At 39.7% G+C, this 22,805-nt stretch overlaps 1 protein-coding gene across 1 annotated transcript in view; it reads right to left on the reverse strand.

Moving 5' to 3' along the window:
• Positions 1-22,108, reverse strand: part of LOC132393963 (solute carrier organic anion transporter family member 4C1-like) — an 80,527-nt gene extending 58,419 nt beyond the window's left edge. Inside the window, exons 1-3 of the mRNA XM_059969458.1 lie at positions 22,056-22,108; positions 12,889-13,012; positions 2,498-2,761 (exon numbers count right to left, since the gene is read on the reverse strand). Of these exons, the coding sequence (XP_059825441.1) occupies positions 2,498-2,761; positions 12,889-12,991 (367 nt within the window). The 5' untranslated portion in view covers positions 12,992-13,012; positions 22,056-22,108. The remainder of the gene's footprint in view (positions 1-2,497; positions 2,762-12,888; positions 13,013-22,055) is intronic.
• Positions 22,109-22,805: the final 697 nt, after the last annotated feature.

Below are 22,805 nucleotides of genomic sequence, written 5' to 3' on the forward strand. Positions count from 1 at the left end.
CCTTCCGGGGGTCACTGAAATCCGCGTCGGACAGCAGCAGGCGTATGTCCTCGGGCAGCTGCTCCAGGAATGCCTGCTCAAACATGAGGCAGGGTGTGTGTCCGTCGGCCAGAGACAACATCTCATTCATTAAAGCTGAAGGAGGTCTGTCGCCCAAGCCATCCAGGTGCAGTAAACGGGCAGCCCGCTCGTGCCGTGAGAGTCCGAAAGTCCTGAGGAGCAGGGCTTTGAATTCCGTGTACTTGCCGTCTGCCGGGGGCGACTGTACGAACTCCGCGACCTGGGCCGCTGTGTCCTGGTTGGGGGAGCTCACCACGTAGTAGTAGCGAGTGTCTTCTGAGGTGATCTGGCGAACGTGGAATTGGGCTTCGGCTTGCTGGAACCATAGGTTCGGTCGCTTTGTCCAGAAACCCGGCAGTTTCAACGAAACCGCATGAACAGAGGCGGCGTCGGTCATTTCTGGTCCAAAAATCGTTTGGACCGTCGGGGTCACCAATTGTAGCGGTGTGCTATATGCAGCGCTAAAATTACGACACGGAGTCGGTAACTGCAGTCGAAGGAAAAAACTTTATTCGAAATCCTCAGCCTCACTTTTAAGCCTCCCTCAACCTGCCCCCCAAAGGCTCCAAAGCTCTGTGCTCGCAAACACCCGTAGGCTATCTCCCTTAGCCGGAAAGCTGGCTAATTGTGAGCCGGTTCGGATGTGCCAGGAAATGGGTCGCCACATTACAATTAATCTCAGTGATGGTCAAATTTAAAATTATAATAATAGAAAAAATTTGCAGATTTTAGTAAATCAGCTTATTGAAGTGGGCTGTTGTGAAGTGACCACCACAAGTTAGAGGTACTACATAGATCTTTACCTGTATGTGAAGGCAAGCTTCTAATGTAACTGATCTTGTAACTTGGATCCAATGATTAACTAGATTTTGGCACAAAAGAAGCTTTGAAATTTTAGTTTGCTTGTGAAGTGGCCCAGATTGTGTGGCTCGCAATGAATAAGCAGCACTGGCCATTTACTGTGGCTACGTTTTCTCTACATTTATTCAAACTGGGTTTTGCACCAGAGATTGTAAAATTAGAAGTTCTCTGCAAACTGCCTTAGTTAGTTGAAAACAAGCAAGCAACCGTTGTCCAGGGCATATAATGTGCACAAGAACATATGCTAAAATAGTCATGCAAAGATGACCATTGCCAGATATTCCATTCACAATTTCACAAATCATGACAGAAGGGCAAGTTTATAAATGTTACTGCTTGCCTTAACAGGAGGAAATTTAGTGCTGGTGCACTGCATGAAGCACCGCTTCAAGATGTACGACAGGGTCAAGAGGATGGCAGGAAGGAGATACCTGTGGATAATTAGGTTTCGTGTCTCAGGATAAGTAGTTATCACCTCCATTTTACAGCACCACCCACTTTTCTAAAGAAAGAAAATGGCCTTAATTGAAACAAATCATCTGTCGGAAACGATTTCTTCAAGGTCTTTCGCAAAAGGCTCCCTCTACCCTGAGCAATCCTTCATTCTCCTGCTAAAACCTATATATTCTCCTGTTAAGAACATATATGTATACACATTCACAAAAAAAAGAGCAATGGCTGCTTTTCAAGCCATTGCTGTGCTTCAAACAATCCATCTAAAAAGATGGATTTAAAAAGATCCATTTAAAAAGTACAATTTTACAAAATCATTTCTAGCTCTATTTATCTCCTTAACCAATTGAGATGAAGAATACTTACCTAGAGTTTGAAAATGGAAGTGTAAATTGGAAAAATTAACGCTCAGTGGAAAAAAAGGGAAGAAAGATTACATTAATAATAATAAAACCTAATAAGACCTTTTTTCTCAGCACCACTTTCCTGTACTAGTCTCACATCTCTTAATTCCCAAAATACATAAATATCTGAAGAGAGAGAGAGAAACAAGTTGCATTTATTATCTTTTAAATCTCCAACAACCATTAAAATCTAAAAGAATGTGACCCATGTGTTTAAAAACAAATTTCTATTGTTAGAGAAGTACTTGACCTAATGTGTCTTTAAGAAAAGAACTTGAGTGTGAATTGATGAATTTAATATTTACTCATCAAGTTAGTTTAACAGCTTCAACACCCAATTCCCTGCTTTCCATGTGTAACTGGACAAATGTGGTCATGAGCAATGGCTTGCTGATCTACTCCTTATTACATCTCAGCTGATGCATCTTACTTTACATTCACATCCAAATCAGTGTTGGTTGCAGTTCAAACTTATTTACATCATGGCTCATGCAGCTCAGTGCTGTTTAACAGAATAAATTCACCAACTTAATTATCAAATATGAACTAATTTAATTAGCATAAGCTACACATCAAAAGAGGTACAAAAATCAAAGAGAAATTAGCTTAGTCTGCCTTGATGACAGAGTTGTGTTTTTCTGATGGTTTGAAATTAGATTGCATTATCTTATTGAAACTGCTGTAGTATAGGAGAGTGAACTAAACAAAAAGATACAGACCTGTTATTTTGGAACCATAATGATACAAGCCACTAATGAAATGAGGAAGTGAATATACAAGAGATCCCAATCCAAGCATGAAAGCTGCAAAGGCTAACCACCGTGGCTTGTGCCCCTTTTGTCCGTAGTATGAGATGAAAAGAGCCAAGGCACAGAAGGAGATGTCATAGCCAGTAGAAATCAATCCTGTGTGGAAACTAGTCAAACTGTATCGCTTTTCTATTGTGGAGATGTTGATATTCACCAGACCATTCACCAAAGCACCTGGAACAAAAAGAATTGTTATTATTTTAAAGATATAACCATATAACAATTACAGCACGGAAACTGGCCATCTCGGCCCTTCTAATCCGTGCTGAACACTTACTCTCACCTAGTCCTGCTGGCCCGCACTCAGCCCATAACCCTCCATTCCTTTCCTGTCCATATACCTATCCAATTTTTCTTTGAATGACACTGGTTATGATTTCTACCGCTATGCTATAGCTATTTCATTTGAACATCTTTGTAAGAGCAGTCTGTTCTGCTTTTAGCATGCTTGGATTTGAGCTAAAGTAAGGGGCTATGTTGTTTAACTTAGGAATGTTGTGTCAGCCAATCAGGATGATGGAATCAGGAGATGGTTCTAGAGAGTGCTGGGCAGAGAGGTTTTCGTGACGGACTCCAGTGAGGGTTGAAGTCTTTTTGGCAGGAGCTGGGATAAGACAGGAAGGAAAGATATTTGAGATGCTTTGTGCAGATGAATGGCTTCAAGGAGGAAGGACCAATACACCAGTGGGGGAGCCCATTTGTTCAAAATTCATTTCGAGCGACATTCGGAAGGTGGTGTGTGCTTTCATGCGGACTGAGGGTCCAGCACAAGTTAAAGACAACTTCAAGATAAGCTACATGTGCAGATTTGGACTGGGTTAACTGTAATGGGCCCTTTTATCCCCCCCTTTTCTTTTTCCTACTAACTGTTCGATAAAGCCGAAATTTGTAAATATATTTTTCTGATAATTGTATGCTGTGTACAATCTGTTATTTCTCACTGGCAACTAATTGCACGAGGGCAGTATTTACACAGTATTTGAACAGATCAGGGTTCCGGCGGTGAAGACATCCCAACTTCCTGGTTTAGGTAGGACCCAAATCATACAGACCCAAGACATACAGAGTTTGAGAAAGCTGGTTTTCTCACTGCTGAGCCCAGTGGCTGTTAGCGAGGGGCTAACAAGCTGCAGAGAAGCCCGGTAGAAAGAGGTTTCGAAGATATAAAAGCAGGAAACATGTCTCAACGCTAATTCTATGGTGGCATCAAGCAAGCAACATAAGTGTCAAATTAATGAATTCAACCAAATAACTCTGGCCCAAGTCACAATTTCCATGTCTTTCCCCATTATTCCACATCATCCCTGAATTGCCTGATGGTGGAAATTCCTGAATCACCGTTCACCTTACTATTGTTACACCAGACTGGGACACTTCAAAGGCAATTTCCATTACTTCCCTTCGATTCTTCTGACCACTTACTACATAAGATCAATACCATCTTGATCACCAACATTAATCTTAACACCCTCATCATCTTAGCCCCAATTCCGTGATATCCTAGCTTTTTACCATTATTCAAACACCATTTTTCCAATCTTCCTTTATCTTCAATGTCTCCAATAGCCCAATCTCTGAACTCCTCAGGCACACCCACCCTAAGTGACCATTAACTTCAAGACGTCCCAAGCAACTCAAAGGGGATTTGTAGCATCCCCTCAGTCAGCCTGCACTACCTATGAAGCTATGAACAGTTTCCAATGCAACAACCACAAAAACACTCAACTCTGCACACCTCAGTCCTGAACAGACTGCATAGAGTATGTCAGGGGAACATTGACCAGTAAGTGTGATGTACCAAGGGATTTTTAAAAAATCACTAATTACTGGTGATTAAAATACTGCACACTGTAGTAATTTTATGTATTGCACTGTACTGCTTTTAATAAAAAAAACAAATGTCATTACATACATGAGTGATGATAAACCTAATACTGGTATGGGTCTCTATTGTGGACTGAGAGTGGGAAGGGGGCAGGGAGAGGGGAATCATGGTTGGGGAAAAGGGAGAGGGAAGCACCAGTGAGACATTCTGTAATGATCAATAAACCAATTGTTTGGAATAAAATGCCCTTGCCTGGCATCTCAGGGCTGGGTGTGTTTGCAACCATGACATCCCACCCCCGCTGCCTGGTACTCTTTCTCTGCCACCTGTCCCACACCCATCCCGCGGCACTCCACCTTCGCCATTTCCAACATCTTTTGCTCCCCCCAGATTTACAAACTCGTTCCCTGCTCTACATCGACAAATACAGTGCAAAAGACCTAGGCATCCAGCACCCTAGCTATATATTAATGTGCCTAAGACTTTTCCACAGTACTGTGCAAGTTGTAAAATTTAGTTACACATTCAGCAGCTTTGCAACAAATATGGGGAAGCATTATGTTGTAGTTGATCCTTAAAGACGGTGCATTTTCAATGCACACAGTTTGATGGTGTACAAAAGCTACTCAAAGCATCAAAGCTTCAGATAGCATGAGGCAATCTCTCGGAAATAAATACTGGTGGAGGAAAAACTGTTCTGTACAATCTACCCCGTCCAGATTTCAGATCCATATTCTCTTATTTATCACATGTAGATCAAAACATACAGAGAAACGCGTTGCTTGCCCTAACAAACAACACAATCTAAGGATTTGCTTGGGGCAGCCCACAAGTGTCACCACACATTCCAGCACTAACAGAACATGTCACAATGTTCAGTGGAACAACACAAGCAGCAATAATGGCACCAGAACTACAAAGCAATAGCAAACCTAGACTCCTTTTCACCTTTCCTGATGTTAGATTACCTTGCAAGTAGTGTGTTGATGATCATTTAAGGTCAGATAAGAACATCTAAAATATAAAAGAAATGTTTGTGATGTTTAAGATGGTTTTGCTTTTTCCATTGAGAGTAGGGGAAATTCAAGCAAGAGGACATGAGTTGAGAGTTAGGGGGCAAAAGTTTAAGGGTAACACGAGGGGGAATTTCTGTACTCAGAGAGTGGTAGCTGTGTGGAACGAGCTTCCAGTAGAAGTGGTAGAGGCAGGTTCGGTATTGTCATTTAAAGTAAAATTGGATAGGTATATGGACAGGAAAGGAATGGAGGGCTATGGGCTGAGTGCAGGTCGGTGAGACTAGGTGAGAGTAAGCGTTCAGCACGAACTAGAAGGGCCGAGACGGCCTGTTTCCGTGCTGTAATTGTTATATGGTTATATGTGGGACTAGGTGAGTGTAAGCGTTGGGCACGGACTAGAAGGGCCGAGACGGTCTGTTTCCGTGCTGTCATTGTTATATGGTTATATGTGGGACTAGGTGAGAGTAAGCATTCGGCATGGACTAGAAGGGCAAGATGGCCTGTTTCCGTGCTGTAATTGTTATACATGGTTATATGGTTTTTCCTTGAGGAACAATATATCTACTGACTTCTGCCAATAACTGTGAAAAATATAAAACACATATTACTTTTCTGTAAGTCAGTTTCAGTTCTGAAGTTCATCCAATGATTTAGGCAAGACTTTAATTATGTAATTATGTGGGACAAATGGCAGGATACAGAATGACACATCTCCTAAGCTGTTAAACACCTCAATAATACATTGTTTTCTTTTCTCATTTTAGCCATTGTTAACTGGTTTCCATTACATCAACAGTCATAGTAACATCAACTCAATAATATGGCATTCTTAGAAATTCAGTGGTACTGTACTGGTATCAACTGCTGTTTGTGGAAGGAAGTGTAGAAATACCCCCAAGTCCACTTTTAAAGAAAACTCCCATGGATGACAGAGATCTGAAATAAAAACAGCAAGTACTGAAAATACTCAGCAAACATGCTGAAGGAACCAGCTTTAAGTTTCAGGTCAATAACTTTTGCTTAGATTGAAACTGAAATGTTAACTCTTTTGCTCTACACAGAAAGAGATGAGCATTGTCAGTATTATCTGTTTTTATCTTAGATTTGGCAAAAAAGTTTTGAATAATGACCTCAAGACCTTGATTTTCCAATCTGCAAGAAATAGCTTCTCACTGCCTACCCCAATAGCTGTGTTTAAATACCTCGAAGCATCATTCAAACCACAAATCATTAAAATTTCAGGCAATTAGCACCCACACAAATAATATAGCCCTTGCTATTATTTTGTGAAAGTACACTCCTTCCAGAGCCAATATATTCTTTCCTACAGAGAGGTTGCTGAAAGAACTCTAGATATGGGTTATTCAGAACTTTGTATAGCCGGAATATAAAACTACCCCCTTTCAAATTTTAGTGCTCTATTTACTTAATGCACACAAAACTAAATAGACATAGAACAATGCAGCACAGAAAGAGGCTTTTGGGCCCAGAAGGTTGCAGCGATCTAATTAAATTAGAAATCAAATACTAAGCTAATCCCTTTTGTCTATACAGTGTCAATTTCATCCCACGTTCATGCGCCTATCCAAGAGATGAACGCCTCTATCATATTTGTTTTCACCAACACCTGCAGCAGCGCATTCCAAGCACTTGATACAATCAGTGTAAAATAAACTTTGTCAGCACATCTCCTTTCAACTGGCCTCCTCTCACCTTAAATGCATGCCGTCTGGTTTTGGATATTTCAGCCTTAGCTGCCAGGATCTTTCCCCCATCTATGCACCCGAAAATCTCTAATGGATCCCTTCTCAGCCTCTGCTGTTCCAGAGGAAGGACATACGAAGGCCACAAAGGTTAAGTGTGTGAAAAGGTTCTAGTAAAATGGAATATAATGTGGGAACATCTTACATTGACCATATTAGCAGGAAAAATAGGGAGAGCCCTGATGACACTCAATGGGGTAACATCTTTTTAAAATCGCTCCTATCTTACTTATCTTTTTATTTCCTACCAGTTTTTGAAACTTTATTACAAATCTTAATATTGCTCTAATATGTCTCTGAGAAAAACGAGCGCCACTGCAAAAGAAACAGAACAAGACTCTCCAACTACTTTGGAATCCATTGGAGATTTCCTTAAAAAGCAAAGAACAGAACTCTCTGAGGAATTTTGACATCTTAATGTCAAGTTGGACGCTATTCACCAAACTTTAAACGAACATGAAAAGCGAATTAAAGAGAACAAAGAAGCTTTGTCATTATTGGAAGCCGACTGAGAAGATATGAGTAAGATATGCAAAACATTATCATTATCTAATGAAAAATTAACAAAGAAAATTATCAACCTGGAAAGCGGTAGAAGGAATAATTTACACATTTTAGGTCTTGAAGAATCAATCGAAGGTGACTGCCCCAAGGAGTCCTTCGCAAGTTTTTTGAAGCAGCTATTCCCAGATTTATTGCCATCTGTGCCTAAATTGGACTGCACCTATCGATCACTATTCCCAAAACCCAAGGCAGGAGAACGCCCCAGGTCGATCATTTTATGCTTTCATGAATTTCACACTAAGGAACTTTTATATATCTTGTTTTTTGTTATTTTCTTTGATAGTTTTTCTATTTTATTCTTTCCTGTGAGGTTTTCGTATATATATTTCTTTTGAAATCGTTAAAACAAATCCTCTCGTGTTTTGGATTTTTGATCTAAGTTTTTTCTTTGTTTTGTCTGGGTAGGAACAACACCTTTCAAAGTTTTGGAGTTTCCCCAGCAGGATTCCTTGGGAAGGGTTATCTATAGGCTTAGCTTGCTGGCTGATCTTTAGCCGGCTTTTCTGAGTTTTGGGGGAGGGGGTCTCTTTTTCTCTGGAAGCTGGGTTGGGTTAACATCCAAATTTTCTGTTTGAGTACCTTATTTCATGGTCTGTCTTTTGAACCTAATAATTTATGCTCAGATCTTTTAACTCTTCTGTTAATTACAATTTAAAATGGAGCGAAATATTAATTTACTCAGTTTGGATGTGTAAGTGGTAAATCATCCTGTAAAACGGAATAAGATCTTTGCGTATATTAAAAAGTTAAGGGCCCCCATTATTTTTCTACAAGAAACGCATGTACGTAGTTGTGATAATGCACACCTTTTTAATCAGTGGAGGGGCTTACAATTTCATTCTTCATTCAGAGCAAACTCTCGTGGGGTCTTGATTTTTATAGCTAATACAATTTCTTTTGTTCAACATAAAGTTGTCTCTGACCCTAATAAATTAATTGTATATGCTAATGTGTACGCCCCCAATGCAGATGACCCAGGATTTTTTGAGCATTTCTTTTCATTTTTGCCAGATTTGAGTTTTTATTCTTTAGTGATGGGAGGAGATTTTAATTGTTGTCTAGATCCAGTATTAGATTGTTCTTCTAAGTTAGCTACGCCTAATAAATCACCTTTATTTATTCAATCCTTTCTAATGAAATGTGATATCGATGTCTGGTGTTTTCTTCATCCAGCAGAAAGGGAGTATTCATTCTTCTCCCATGTCCATTATTCCTATACTAGGATTGATTTTTTTTTATTGATAGTCAATTGATTCCATTAGTTCGATCCATTGAATATAAAGAAATAGCTATATCTGACCACTCTCCTGTATTTTTATCTTTAAATCTTCCTGTTTTCACTCATATGAACAGATCATGATGTTTTAATTCAACTTTATTATCTGACAAGGACTCTCTAAAATTTCTGAAGAATCAAATTACTCTTTTTTTCGAAGAAAATGTGTTGGAAGAGATCTCTACATCTTATCATTTGGGATGCTTTTAAGACATACATCAGAGGACAAATTATCTCTTTACTGCACATATTAATAAAAAAGCAAATAAAGAGAGAACTGATTTAGTTGATCAATTAAATCAGTTAGACCAGAAATATGCTTTGGTACCAGACCCTGAACTATACAAAAGATGTACTGAAATTAAAACTAAATATGATCTTCTTTTAACATACCCAATTGAAAACCAACTTTTAAAAGATAGAAGCCAATTTTATATACATGGAGAAAAAAACCAGTAAACTACTGGCTAATGAATTGAAGACCATTATAGCTAAATGGCAAATTGAAGAAATTTGCAAAACAAATGGCAACATGACAACTGACCATTTTGAAATAAATGACACTTCTAGAGAATTTTATTCTAGATTGTATAGTTCTGATTCTATTAAAGACAATACTACAATGAACAATTTTTTAGATCAATTAAATATTCCGAGATGTTCGGTTGATAATCACAAGCAGTTGGATCAACCTATTTCTCAGGAGGAAATCGCTGAGGCTATACATTCATTGCATTCTGGGAAATCTCCAGAACCTGACAGTTTCTCTGGAGAATTTTATAAGGCTTTTTCCTCATTGCTTATACCTTATTTATGTTCTACCCTCACTGAGTCTTCTAAGGTCGGTAGGTTGCCACAGCCTTTTTATGAAGCTTCCATTTCACTTATTCTTAAAAAGAATAAAAATCCCACCGGATGCTCCTCATATAGACCAATCTCTTTACTCGACGTTGATGCTAAGATCCTATTAGTTCTGGCCCGTAGACTCAAAAATATTATACTTTCTGTAATATCTGATGATCAGACAGGATTTATTAAAACTCGATATTCCCATTTTAATATATGGTGACTGTTAAATGTTATGCATTCTCTGTCCAAGGAAATATCGGAATGTGTGATTTCTTTAGATGTGGAGAAGGGTTTTGATCAAGTTGAATGGAATTACCTATTTAAATCCTTAGAAAAATTTAATTTTGGGCCCAATTTTATTCATTGGATTAAATTATTTTATTTATCTCCCTCTGCTCGGGTCCTTACTAATTTTAAAACTTCTAAACCAATTAAACTTCAATGTGGAACAAGACAAGGATGTCCTTTGCATTTTGATTTGGTATTAGAACCTTTAGCAATTGCCTTTTAGAGATTCTAAAGATATTACCAGTATTTTAAGGGTAGGTACTATTCATGAAGTCTCGCTTTAAGCTGATGACCTATTGCTTTTTATATCAAATGTTACAACTTCCTTATCCTCATTTACTGACTAATTTTAGTCAGTTTTCAGGATATAAATTGAATTTACATAAGAGTGAATTGTTTCCTTTAAATAATTTGATACCAACTGATATTAACCTTCCTTTTAAAGTTGTAAGAAAACAATTTACATATTTGGGTGTAACAATCACTAAGAATTACAGATTTATTCAAAGGAAGTTTAACCTTAATGAATTATGTGAAAAAGACACTCTCTAATTGGTTGCCTCTCTCTTTATCATTGATTGGTCGAATTAATCCTATTAAAATGAATACTTTACCTGAATTTATATACCTCTTTCAAGCCGTACTTGTTTTTATTTCTAAGTCTATTTTGGATTCTTTAGATTCAATTCTTTCTTCCTACACATGGAAGAACAGAAAACCTCAATTAAATAAAGCCCACCTTCAAAAAAGCAAAAAGAATGGTGGTTTTGCTTTACCTTTGTTATATTATTGGGCAATTAAGATATGAAATCGTATGGGATTGAGAATGGTTCCTTTAAATAAAATTAAAAAGATTTGGAAAAGGACTTACAGACCATTATCTAATGAGACCTGGAGGGTTATTTTCAAAATGGTTAATTCTTCATCATTATATGCTCGTCATTGCCTCCTACAATTTAAAGTATTACATAGGGTTCATATGTCTAAAGATAAGCTCTCTGCAGGTATATTGCAGATATATCTCCTTACTGTGACAGATGCAATAATGGAGAGGCTTCATTAATTTATGTTTTGGTCATGTTCGAGCCTTGAAAAATATTGGAAAGATGTATTCCAAACTTTTTCTGTACTTTTTAAAGTTAGTTTTAAGCCCAATCTGTTAACTGCCTTATTTGGTATTGTTGAGGAAAGCACTATAATTTTGGAGCCTTCCCAATCATGCGTACTGGCTTTTAATTCTCTTATGGCTAGGAGGGTGATCTTGCTTAAATGGAAGGAGATTGCCTTTCCCCCCACCCCCGACACATGCTCAATGGTTCTCAAAATCTACCTACTAAATCGTTTAGAGAGAAAACAGCTCAGATTGTACTTCCAACTTGAGGCCTTTTATTTGGGGTCATTGTATTTTAATTACATGAAATGCTTTTGTCAAACTTTCAAATTAATTCAACCAAGAAAACACTGTAACTAGCATATCAAACAGGCTATAAGTGTCTTTCTTTAAGAATATTACAACACTTCATACCTTTAATTCTAAGTTTCATTATTTAATTTTATTTCAACACAAAAAATAAATGAATAAAAATTGTCTGTTGCACTCAGTGTGATGACTGAATACTTCCTGCTAGCTCACTGAAATTTGGCTCATAACTACAGTCTGAGGCAGTCTGTGAGGTGTCTGTCAGTAAGACAGCTCCTGTACTTATATTTAATAATTTTCATCTGTGAAAATGCAATTTCACACGGACCTGAAGTAGGCACTGACTTTTAGTGCACACGTGGTGAGATGACTCTCCCTGCTGATGAGCCCCCAAAAGTCACCGTCCCTTCATCTTGCTTAAAGCTCAATGTCATTTTGCAAATCAATTATTTCCATTTCAATATCACTTGGCACACCAAATACTTGCTGGAATTTGGCTGCTATCTGTTCTATATCGATTGGCAGAAATGGGTTTGAAACAAACGCAGCAATATCTTTCATGATGTTTAGCTCCCCAAAACACCGATCGAACTCTATTGCCAGTTTGTCTAGGGACGCACAGGGTGAAAAGCATTTTTTTCCTTAATGGTCTGTAACATTTTCTCCGAGTTGGGAAAGTGTGTCAGCCTCCCATTCTTTAAATTTGAAATTCTAACACTGAGCTTGGCCTTAAATGCATTTACTGTGCTTATCATGTGGGGCAGGTGTTGGTCTTTTCTCATAAGCTCGTTGTTAAGTGCGTTTAATTTAGCCATTAGGTCTGTCAGAAACCCCAAATCCAGTAGCCACACAACGTGACAGTTCCTCGTGCTCCTTGTTTCTTGTCGACAGGAAAGTCTTTATCTTAGGCAGCAAGTCAGCAAATCGTGGCAGCACTTTGCCGCGACTCAACCACCGAACATCAGCATAAAGATTTATGTCCCCGTAAGTGGCATCGAGCTCATCCAATCACACCTTGAATAAGCAGTGCTGAAGTGCTTTTGCTCGAATCAGGTGTATCAGTTTGACCACCAGTGTCATTACATGAGGAAAGTCCATGACCTTCCCAGCCAAGGCCTGCTGATGAATCTCACAGTGATAACCCAGGTAGTCGGGAAAATCAGGGTCATTACGGCACAGTGCTATAAAACCAACTCGCACACTGCGCCTTGCTGGGGCCCCATCAGTAGTAATTGCCACCGGTTTATGCGAATGTCATTTTCACGGAAATATTTTTTAAATTTATTGTAAATATCCTCACCTCTCATTCTGTCCTTTAAGTGCAAAAGAGTGAGGGAGCCCTCCTTTGTTGTAAAATCCTGGAAAGCCATTCTGACAAATACAACAAACTGAGCTGTTTGCATTACATCCAGGGATTCATCGAGCTGTAGTGAAAAATATTCACAGAGTGACAAGTCCTTTCACACTTGTCGATCCACTTCCTCTGACAGTGGCTCTACTCTCCTTGTCACTGTTGCAGGGCCAAGCGGTATATTACGTATTGCAGTTTTGATGTTGTTTTTGTTTTTAAAGTCATTAAAAACAGTCTCTGCCAGAATGGCCATTGAGTAAATCGCCATCTGTAAAAGGCTTCTTGTGTTTAGCCAAGAGGTGACTTATACGAAATGATGCTTCAGTAGCAGCCTTATATGAGCAGCATGTTTTATGAAAAACAATTAGCTGGGCCTTCAACCCCGAACAGAAGTAAAACCCCGCAACCCTGGAAACAACCTCTCTTTACAAACAGCTTTCTGTAGTGGGAGGATTGTTATATTACCATTATCCTAATTAGTATTACTTATTTTTATAATGCGGACATTACAACAGTATTTATGTATTTCTTTTTCTTTTCTTTTTTTCGGGATCTACTGGGAAAGTCTCAAAGATCGACCAGTTGATTGTGATCGACTGGTTGGCAACCACTAATCTAGATGATGGAAAATGATAATCAGTTACAATTGAGATAAGGTGAATTTTTTTTAAAATCTCTCTCCAATGGCCATGAGTATTTGGACCTATCTGTCAAAGAATAACAGAAGCAAAGAATTTATTTCAGAGCAAAGGAAGATACATACATTATAAGTAAGGAGGTAATTGAGAAAGTAGAATTACATTACAATTCGATTAGCAGTGGAGTTATTAAATGGTGGAAAAGGTTCAGAGGACCAAGGGCATACGTTTATTTACAATTCACACATTCATATAATTTGCAAAGGCTATGACCACAATCTGGTGATATCAACAGGAAGATGTATCAGGGGGACTTGCAACAGTAGTGAAGTCTGGTTGTCACAACTATAGAGGACTTCCTTATATTTAAGAAAGACTTCTGTAACATTGTTAGGGTCCCTGTTAACCTCCCTCTTTCCAATGGTCTTTTTCTAATGGCCTAAAGAACTGTTCCCCACACCATAGTGTGAATTCCATCCATCTCAAAGGTACAGAGGGCATAATCTTCACTACATGAGTCTTCCAAGAAAAAGCTAGGGAACAGTACCAGCATACTTCAGTCTGAACACAGAGCACATGGTCAACAGGATAGGAGTGATCCCAGTCCTCCAATATGCAGGTGACATCTGGCTACCTACAGCATGTATCTCAAGGCACCAACATAGTCTCTGTGACATCAATGAAATTCACTGAAGGGTAAGCGAATCACTGTCCTCTCATTGGCCATCATCTATAGTACTGAGGTCCTATATACACTCAGACTCCTGACTTTACACCAAATTCTATCACAGTTCCTGGTAGACAAAAGAACACATTCAATGATATGCTCAAAGTCACCCTGAACAAACCCAACTTTCTTACCGACTTCTGAGAACCTCAGGCACATTCCTGCTCAAAGTGGAAAAGAAGCATTTGGGCTGATACTTTAGATGTGCATTGAAACTCTATGTAAGTCACAGAAAGTGCCCACCACCACCTCTGAAGTGTCTAATTCAAATAATTTTATTTGTCTTTTAAAAAGTTTACTGGGTTAGGAAACTCAGTTACACAGATGGTTTAGGCAAATTAAGAACTGGTTTTATAAACTAATCTATAACAATGTGCTATTCTAAAAATATTTGGCAAACAAATGTTTCAAGTGGATCCACCATGCATCCAATGGATTCCTTTGAAATTTGCATATGAGGTCTTATATCTTCAGTCAAATTCACAGAGAAGATTTAATTATTACTATAGCTGAAGTTGTGACTTTCTCATTTTCACATGGGTGTTTCCTGTCTTTATCATCAAAAAATTGCATTTGCAAGTTAGTAATTCGAAGACATAACACTGGACCTTTGACTATAATTAAAACATACTTCTGTTTCTCACTATTGAATCCTGATTGCATTTCTGCCTTTATATCCTCAGCTTGATAATCACTTATTCCATTCCACCGTGAGTTTATTTGTTCTTCTCAGACATTGTTCATATCAAAGGCATTTATAACTGAATATCTGTTCATCAATTTACACTGCTCCTGAAGTTCCTCACTCCTTCATATTTGTTGATTGAGATTCACCCAGTGCAATTCCCCAAAACACAAATTATCTTTCAGGGTTCACATCTTGGAAATGCCCTAAAAGGTAATTATTACATTTTCAAAACTTCTTCTATTTGCAAATTACAAAATTGAGTTTATCCCCAACTCCTAAAGTTCACTACAGGAACGTTATCATATATAGTGTGCACATCCCTTCCAGTCTGAACAAAAAGCTAAACAGAATATTTTTTTCCCTCTCAAATGTTGCAACCAACTGTATCACCATTCTTCTACCCATTCAACTGTGCCCATTCTTCTACCAACTTTTCAATTTTAGTAGCAATACTAATATATGGTACTTTACCAGAACCTTCAGTTACAACACATTCATCAACCTCAGTCACCTCAGCAAAATAACTTTTAACAATGTCCAAAGCACAACATTCATTTAAAACTGTAGAATTACTAAACCTCAGGAGATTCCAGCTCCCTGAAGAGAGATCTGTCCCCAAATTTCAAACACTGTTCCAGATCAGTCTAAACACAAGTAACCATAGCAGCATAAAAGTATATAGCACAGAAACAGGCCCTCCTGCCCAACTCAATCATGCTAACCAAGCTGCCCACCTGAGCTGGCTCATCTGCCTGCAGTTGGGCATATTCCTCTAAACTTTACTTATCCAAATCCCTGGATAAATGATATTAAACGGTCAACTTGTATCCACCTCAATAGCTTCCTCTATCAGCTAGTTCCACTTACCTAACACACACTGTAAAAAATGTGCCCCTCAAGTCCTCTTAAAATCCCTCCCCTTTCATCTTAAACCTGTGACCGATAGTTTTAGACTGTTCTAACCTGGGGTAAGACTATGACCATTCACTTTATCTAATTCACTTATGATATTATATACCACTTTAAGGTCTCTCTTCAGCCCCCTATACTCCAGGGGGAAAAAAACCTTCCATTCCATCCACCCTCTCCTTGTAACACATTCCCTCCAGACCTGGTTAAATTGTCCTGAATCTTTTCTGCATCCTTTCCAGCTTAAGGATGCTCTTCCTAAAGCTGGGCACCTGTAGTTAGCCCCTGGTTTCCCAAAAATATTCCACAGTACTCAGTCACAAACAAGAGAAAATCTGCACATGCTGGAAATCCACAAAACGCTGGAGGAACTCAGCAGGTCAGGCAGCATCTATGGAAAGGAGCACAGTCAACATTTCAGGCCGAGATCCTTCATCAGGACTGGAGAAAAAAAGGATGAGGAGTCCGAGTCAGAAGTTGTGGGGGAGGGGAGGAAGAAACACGAGGTGAGAGGTGAAACTGGGAGGGGAGGGGAGCGGAGGAAAGGGGTGAAGAGTTGAGAAGTTGATTGGTGAAAGAGGTACAGGGCTGGAGGAGGGGGAATCTGATTGGAGAAGGCAGACAGCCATGAAAGAAAGGGGGAGGAACACCAGGAGGAGGTGATGGGTAAGTAAGGTGAGAAAGGGAAATGGGAATGAGGAATGGTGGAGGAGAGGGGTGGGGGGACATTACTGAAACTTTGAGAAAATAATGTTCATGCCATCAGGTTGGAGCCTATACAAACAGAATACATGGCACTGTTCCTCCAATCTGAGTGTGATAATCGTGACAGTAGAGGAGACCATAGACTGACAAGTCAGAATGGGAATGGGAAGTGGAATTAAAATGGGTGGCCACTGGGAGATCCCGCTTTTTCTGGCAGATGGAGTGCAGGTGCTCAGCGAAACAGTCTCCCAATCTACACTGGATCTTACTGATACACAGGAGACCACATCGGGAGCACCGGACACGGTATATGATCCCAGAAGATTCACAGGTGAAGTATCATCTCACCTGGAAGGACCATTTGGGTTCCTGAATGGTATTGAGGGAGGAGGGATCCCAGTACTCAGTGATCACTTAACACCTTTAATCATGCAGTATAACTTCAGAGCCCAACAGTTAAATACTCTAACATATGCAGTGGATGGAGAAACAGAAGATTGAGTGATCTCACACTGCTATAAGTCGTACAGAGAGAGCAGGTCACTCCAAGGTCCTTGTGGGTGATAGTGAAGCTGGACTTGTGCTTGTTAATAGACTGAGCCCCAGGATTGAGGAGAATAGGAGATCATGGTGAAGTGTTGGGCTAAAGTTCAGATGTAGGGAATGAGTTAAATCTGTTGTTAACTGGATGAAGGTGTGGTGTGGTTGGATGAGGGATGATGGGGAGATATAGCCAAGTGTTCAGCTTGGGCAGTGTAGGTCATATGAGCACGAACGGGGTCTTTGGCATATAAATGCTGTAGAGCTGAGGGGGCCTGAAGGAAAACCAACTGGCAAATAAATGTGGGTTGCGTTCTCTGCAGCACCAAGATGGATGACTTGGAGGGTGTTTCAAATCTATTGCTGCAGATCAGCAATAGATTTGTTGAGCCGTCAGCGCCAACAAACTCAAATCATGATCTAATTTCACACAGTAACGTTCAAAGTGAGCATTCCATGGGGAACAATATCAGTAACTGCATGCCTGGCAGCTTATACCTTCATTGACCACTTCATTAGATACACTCATATTCCTGCTCGTTAATGCAAATACTAATCAGCCAATCTTGTGGTAGCAACTCAATGCATAAAAGCACGCAGACATGCTCAAGAGGTTCAGTTTTTGTTCAGACCAAATATCAGAGTGGGGAAGAGATGTGATCAAAGTGACCTTGACCACCGAATGATTGTTGGTACCGGATGGGGTGGTTTGAATATCTCAGAAACTGCTCATTTCTTGGGATTTTCACACATAACAGTCTCTAGAGATTACATCTAAAAAAAACATCCAGTGAGTGGCAGTTCTGTGGGCGAAAATGCCTAGTTGATGAGAGAGGTCAGAGGAGAACGGCCAGACTGGTTCAAGCTGACAGGAAGGTGTCAGCAACTCAAATAACCATGTGTTAGAACAGTGGCGTGCAGAAGAGCATCTCTGAATGCACAATATGTTGAACCTTGAAGTGGATGGGCTACAGTAGTACAAGACCACGAAAATACAGAAATACACTCAGTGGCCACTTCATTGGATACCTCTTGTACCTTATAAAATGGCCACTGAGTACGTGTGCCAATGGAATCCCAAAAGGGGGAAACCAACCATATTTCCAAAGAGACACAGGAGCTAGTGTAGTTCCATTCCGCTCCAGAGGTCACTGATTTTCAAATGCAGAACACTCAGTATGTGGTAAACATTACCACATAGCAAAGCAGTCTAGTCTCTTTTAAAGACAGAAGACAATCAGGTGATTATGAAAGAGAACAGGATGTTACAAAAAGAAATTACTTGGTGCAAATGTTTAGGGAAGAATACACTGCTAAAAAGGTTGGTAACTATTTTTGTGACTTTTAGAGATAAAAAATGGAACAAAGTGACGTGCTCAATAAGAGTAGGAAAAAAATGGCAGACGACAGGAAGTGAGATCATATTGTAAGCTACTTGCCCAGAACAAGAAAGGCACTGCAGCTTCATGTGCCACTAATGAGCCAGTGTGGAAGGGAGGGCTCTCTTCCAGAACAGGTCCTAAACTGGAAGTGAACCAAGATGATTGCAGAGAGCCTTTCCAGTACTACTCGAAAGAGTTTGAACAAGAATAGCAACGAGGTGGGAACCGGAGTGGCAGGTCAGCAGGTGGAGAGGTTAATGAGAAGCTGGGGATTAGGGCAAGTAAGCCTGATAGAAAAGACAGGCAAATGTGCACAGTGGGACTGTTGGGCTGAAATGTGTTTATTTTAATACAAGGAGTAAAGCTTTGGACCATGGATCAATACATTTGTTGACATTACACACTTAGTGAGGCACAGGACCGGCAGCTCAAATTTCTAGTCAAGCCCCGCTTCGTCGAGCACCTCCGCTCCGTCCGCCACAACAGACAGGATCTCCTGGTTGCCGCCCGCTTCAATTCTGCTTCACATTCCCATTCGGATATGTCCATACATGGCCTCCTCTACTGCCATGATGAGGCCAAACTCAGGCTGGAGGAGCAGCACCTCATATACCATCTGGGTAGTCTCCAGCCCCTTGGTATTAACATCGAATTCTCCAACTTCCAGTAATTTCCTCCATCTCCCTTCCCCCATCCTACTTTCACTCTGCCTCCTCTTCCAGCTGTCTATCACCCCTCTCATGATTCTGCCTTCTTCTGCTACCCATAGTGCTTTCCCCTTACATTTCTTCGTCACCTCTCCTGCCGATCCCCTCTCCCACCCCTTGATCTTTCCTCTGATTGGTTTTTCACCTGGCACCTTCCACCCTCCCTCCACCTTCTTTATAGGGCCCCTGCCCCCTCCTTCTTCAGTCCTGACCAAGGGTCTTGGCCCGAAACATTGACTGTTCATTCCACGGATGCTGCCCGACCTGCTGAGTTCCTCTAGCGTGTTTGTACATGTCAACTTTCTAGTGTTTTCATGTTTCCGACAGGATACAGGATGAGGTAAGAGCAGTGGGGTAACTGCATTACTAATCAGGGAGAATGTCACAGCTGCATTCAAAGAGGATATACTGGAGGGCTTGTCCACTGAGGCAGTATGGGTACAGCCAAAAAATAATAAAGGTGCAGTCACTCTGATGGGTTAATACTACCGGCTTCCCAGTAGCCAGGGGGAGACAGAGGAACAGGTACGTAGCCAGATGGAAAAATGCAAAAGCAACAGGGGTGTCATAGTGGGTGACTTTAAATCCCCCTATATTAATCTGATGTCTTCAGTGCAAGGGAACTAGACAGGGAAGGGACAGTATTGTTACATGCATCCAAGAAGGTTTCTTGACCAAGCAGTCAATGTTTCGGGCCGAGATAGTACAACTAGACAAGGAACCAAACAGATCCTTATGTTGGAAAACTAGCCTAGCCAGGTGATGAGAGTTTTGATGTGACAGTAATCACAAATCCTTCAATTTTAACATAGCAATGTACAAGGATAGATCTGGATCTGTTGGTAAAGCACTAAATTGGGGGAGGGTAAATTACAACTTTATGGGCAGAAGGTAAATTGGGAGCAGTTGGTATTGGGCAAATCCACATCTGCATGTGGGAATTATTTAGAGATCAGCTGATCCAAGTATAGAACTGGCATGTCCCACTAAGGAGGAAAAACAAGGACAACAAGGCAAGGGAGGCTTGGATAAAGAAAAGGGTCAATTTAATGAAAAAGAAAAAGGGAAACAAATGCAAGGTTCAGGAAGTTGAAATCTGACAAAATCTTTGACGAATATAAAGAAAGCAGAAAAACATATGCAGTGAATTACAAGGGCCAAAATGGCCACAAAATGTCATTGGCAATTTGGATTACAGTGCAAAATGCTGCCTGGCTAAGACAGTATCAGCTTGAAGGAGAAGCTGAACTAACCTGAATTGTTTTCTCTGGAACACCAGAGGTTGAGAGTAGATCCGAAAGAAGTTTATACAATTGTGAGAGGCATAGAGAGGGCAGATGGTTAGAATCTTCTATTCCCCAGCACAGAAATGTCAAATACTAGAAAGGGGAAAAATTTAAAGGAGATGTGTGGGGCAGACTTTTTATAGAGGAAGTGTTAGGAGCATGGGACAAGGTGCCAAGGGTTGAAGGTGGAACCAGCTATAATGGTGGTGTTATACTAATAGATTAGGGGCCGAATGGTCTACTTCTGCACCTATTGTCTAATAGAGGAATATGGAGAAATGGCACAGAAGAAGATTTGAGGCCGGCGCAGGTCAGCAGTGATCATGTTAAATGGTGGGGCAAGCTTGAAGGGCTCGACGGCCTTACTCTTGTTCCTACTTTCTTCTGTAATTGCAGAAGTATTGTGTGAAAAGAAGTGTCAAAAGCCAGAATTTGAAATTTCACAAATTGAGTTTAAAGCTTATTGAAAGCATGACAGCGCCTCTACTTCCTCAGGAGTCTGTGGAGATTTGGTATGTCATCAAAAACCTTGGGAAATTTCTACAGATGTGTAGTGGAAAGTGTGCTGATTGGCTGCATTATGGCCTGGTATGGGAACATCAGTCTTTGAACAGAAAATCCAACAAAAGGTAGTGCATTCGCTCCAGTACATCACTGGTAAAGCCCTCCCTATCATTGAGCACACACATGAAATGTTGCTGTAGAAAAGCAACATCCATCATCAAAGATCCTACCCAGGCCACGCTCTTTCATCACTGTTGCCTTTCAGGTAGAAGATACAAGTACCTCAGGACTCACACCACTAGGTTCAAGAATAGTTACCACCCCTCAACCAACAGGCTTTTGAACAAAAGGGGATAACAGCACACATTCTATTTCTGATGCTCCCACATTGATTTAAGACCTCTTTATCTTGTTATTTCATGCTTATTAATTATTGCTATTTACTTATATTTGCAAATGCACAGTATGTTGTTCATGGATCCTGTTTATAGTTACTGTTCTATGGATTTGCTAAGGAAAAAGAATCTCAGCATTGTATGTGGTGACATGCATGTGATCTCATAATAAATCTTACTTTGAACTTCAAAAGCCTTTTATCCAGATTATGCCATATAAGGAAATTGGTTGAGAGGGGAAGAAGTTTCCGATCAGGCATTATACTAGGATTTATTTAACAATAATTTATACTCAATTATAAGACTTAAATCCATGTTGTTTTGTATTGAGTTGGGAATAAAGGGAGTTGATACTAAGGAGAGCTAGGTGACATCAATTACTCCAATTAAATTACCCATTGCAAAAGCATGTACAGCTTGTTTTCTTAATAATTTGGAGAATTGCTGAAGGATAGCAGCACGTTTGTCCAAGGATCAAGAATATTTATGATTGAGAGATTGTGCGTTGGTTATAATACTGTACTCATTTTTATCATCTGATTCACAGTCTTAATTGTAAGTCTGATAATGATTAGAGGGAATCAAGAAAACAATATTAACAATATTTAAAGAAATAAGAAAATTGTAAAACCTACCTTGTACGATAGATAACAGACTGTAAAAGAATAAATATCCTTTAGGGTTGTTGCAACGTTGAATGTAACTTAACGTAAATGATCCCCAGCCACATGGTCCTTCCTCAAATTCTTGTCTTGATACTTCTTGGATGTTTTCATTGTTAGATCTTGAGTTTTGTTCCACATTTATATTTTCATCAAGAACAAATGCTGGATTATAGTTACCTTCAAGCTTTTCTTTAGCAGATTTTGCTAAAGCCATATTTCAAGCAGATAAATAAAACTACAGCAGTCAGACTTAAGTGAACAAATTATACATCCTAAGTTCTCTCACATACAGTAGTTCAGTTTTATCATTTGACTTCTCTTGCTGATGGTTTTTAGCAAGACAATCCAAGTCTGCTGATTAAAAAAAAAGATTCTTCCTTTACATAGAATTTGACAAGCTTGTACCTGCTTGTGAATTCAGGGCATTTCTACGAAGAAGTGATAAGCAGAATTGTATTTGCATTATTAACAAGAGGCGGAGTTAGAATTCTGGTTAACAAATACCCTGAGGCTATCATTTAATTGAGGCTATCAAATAATAAACATGTCAACTAATGTCTAGTTTGTAAATTATTGTCCAGGAGATATTTTTCTAACTATTCACTGCATATCCATGTTCATACCAGCAAAGCCTGATCTTCAGACGGTTACTAAATTCTGAGCTCAAATCCATTTAAGGACCTTTACAAAAGCAGGAAGTTCGTTTTGTGCTTCTTCCTT

Source organism: Hypanus sabinus, chromosome 5 (assembly GCF_030144855.1).
Source record: "Hypanus sabinus isolate sHypSab1 chromosome 5, sHypSab1.hap1, whole genome shotgun sequence".
In the NCBI taxonomy this organism is placed as follows: Eukaryota; Metazoa; Chordata; class Chondrichthyes; order Myliobatiformes; family Dasyatidae; genus Hypanus; species Hypanus sabinus.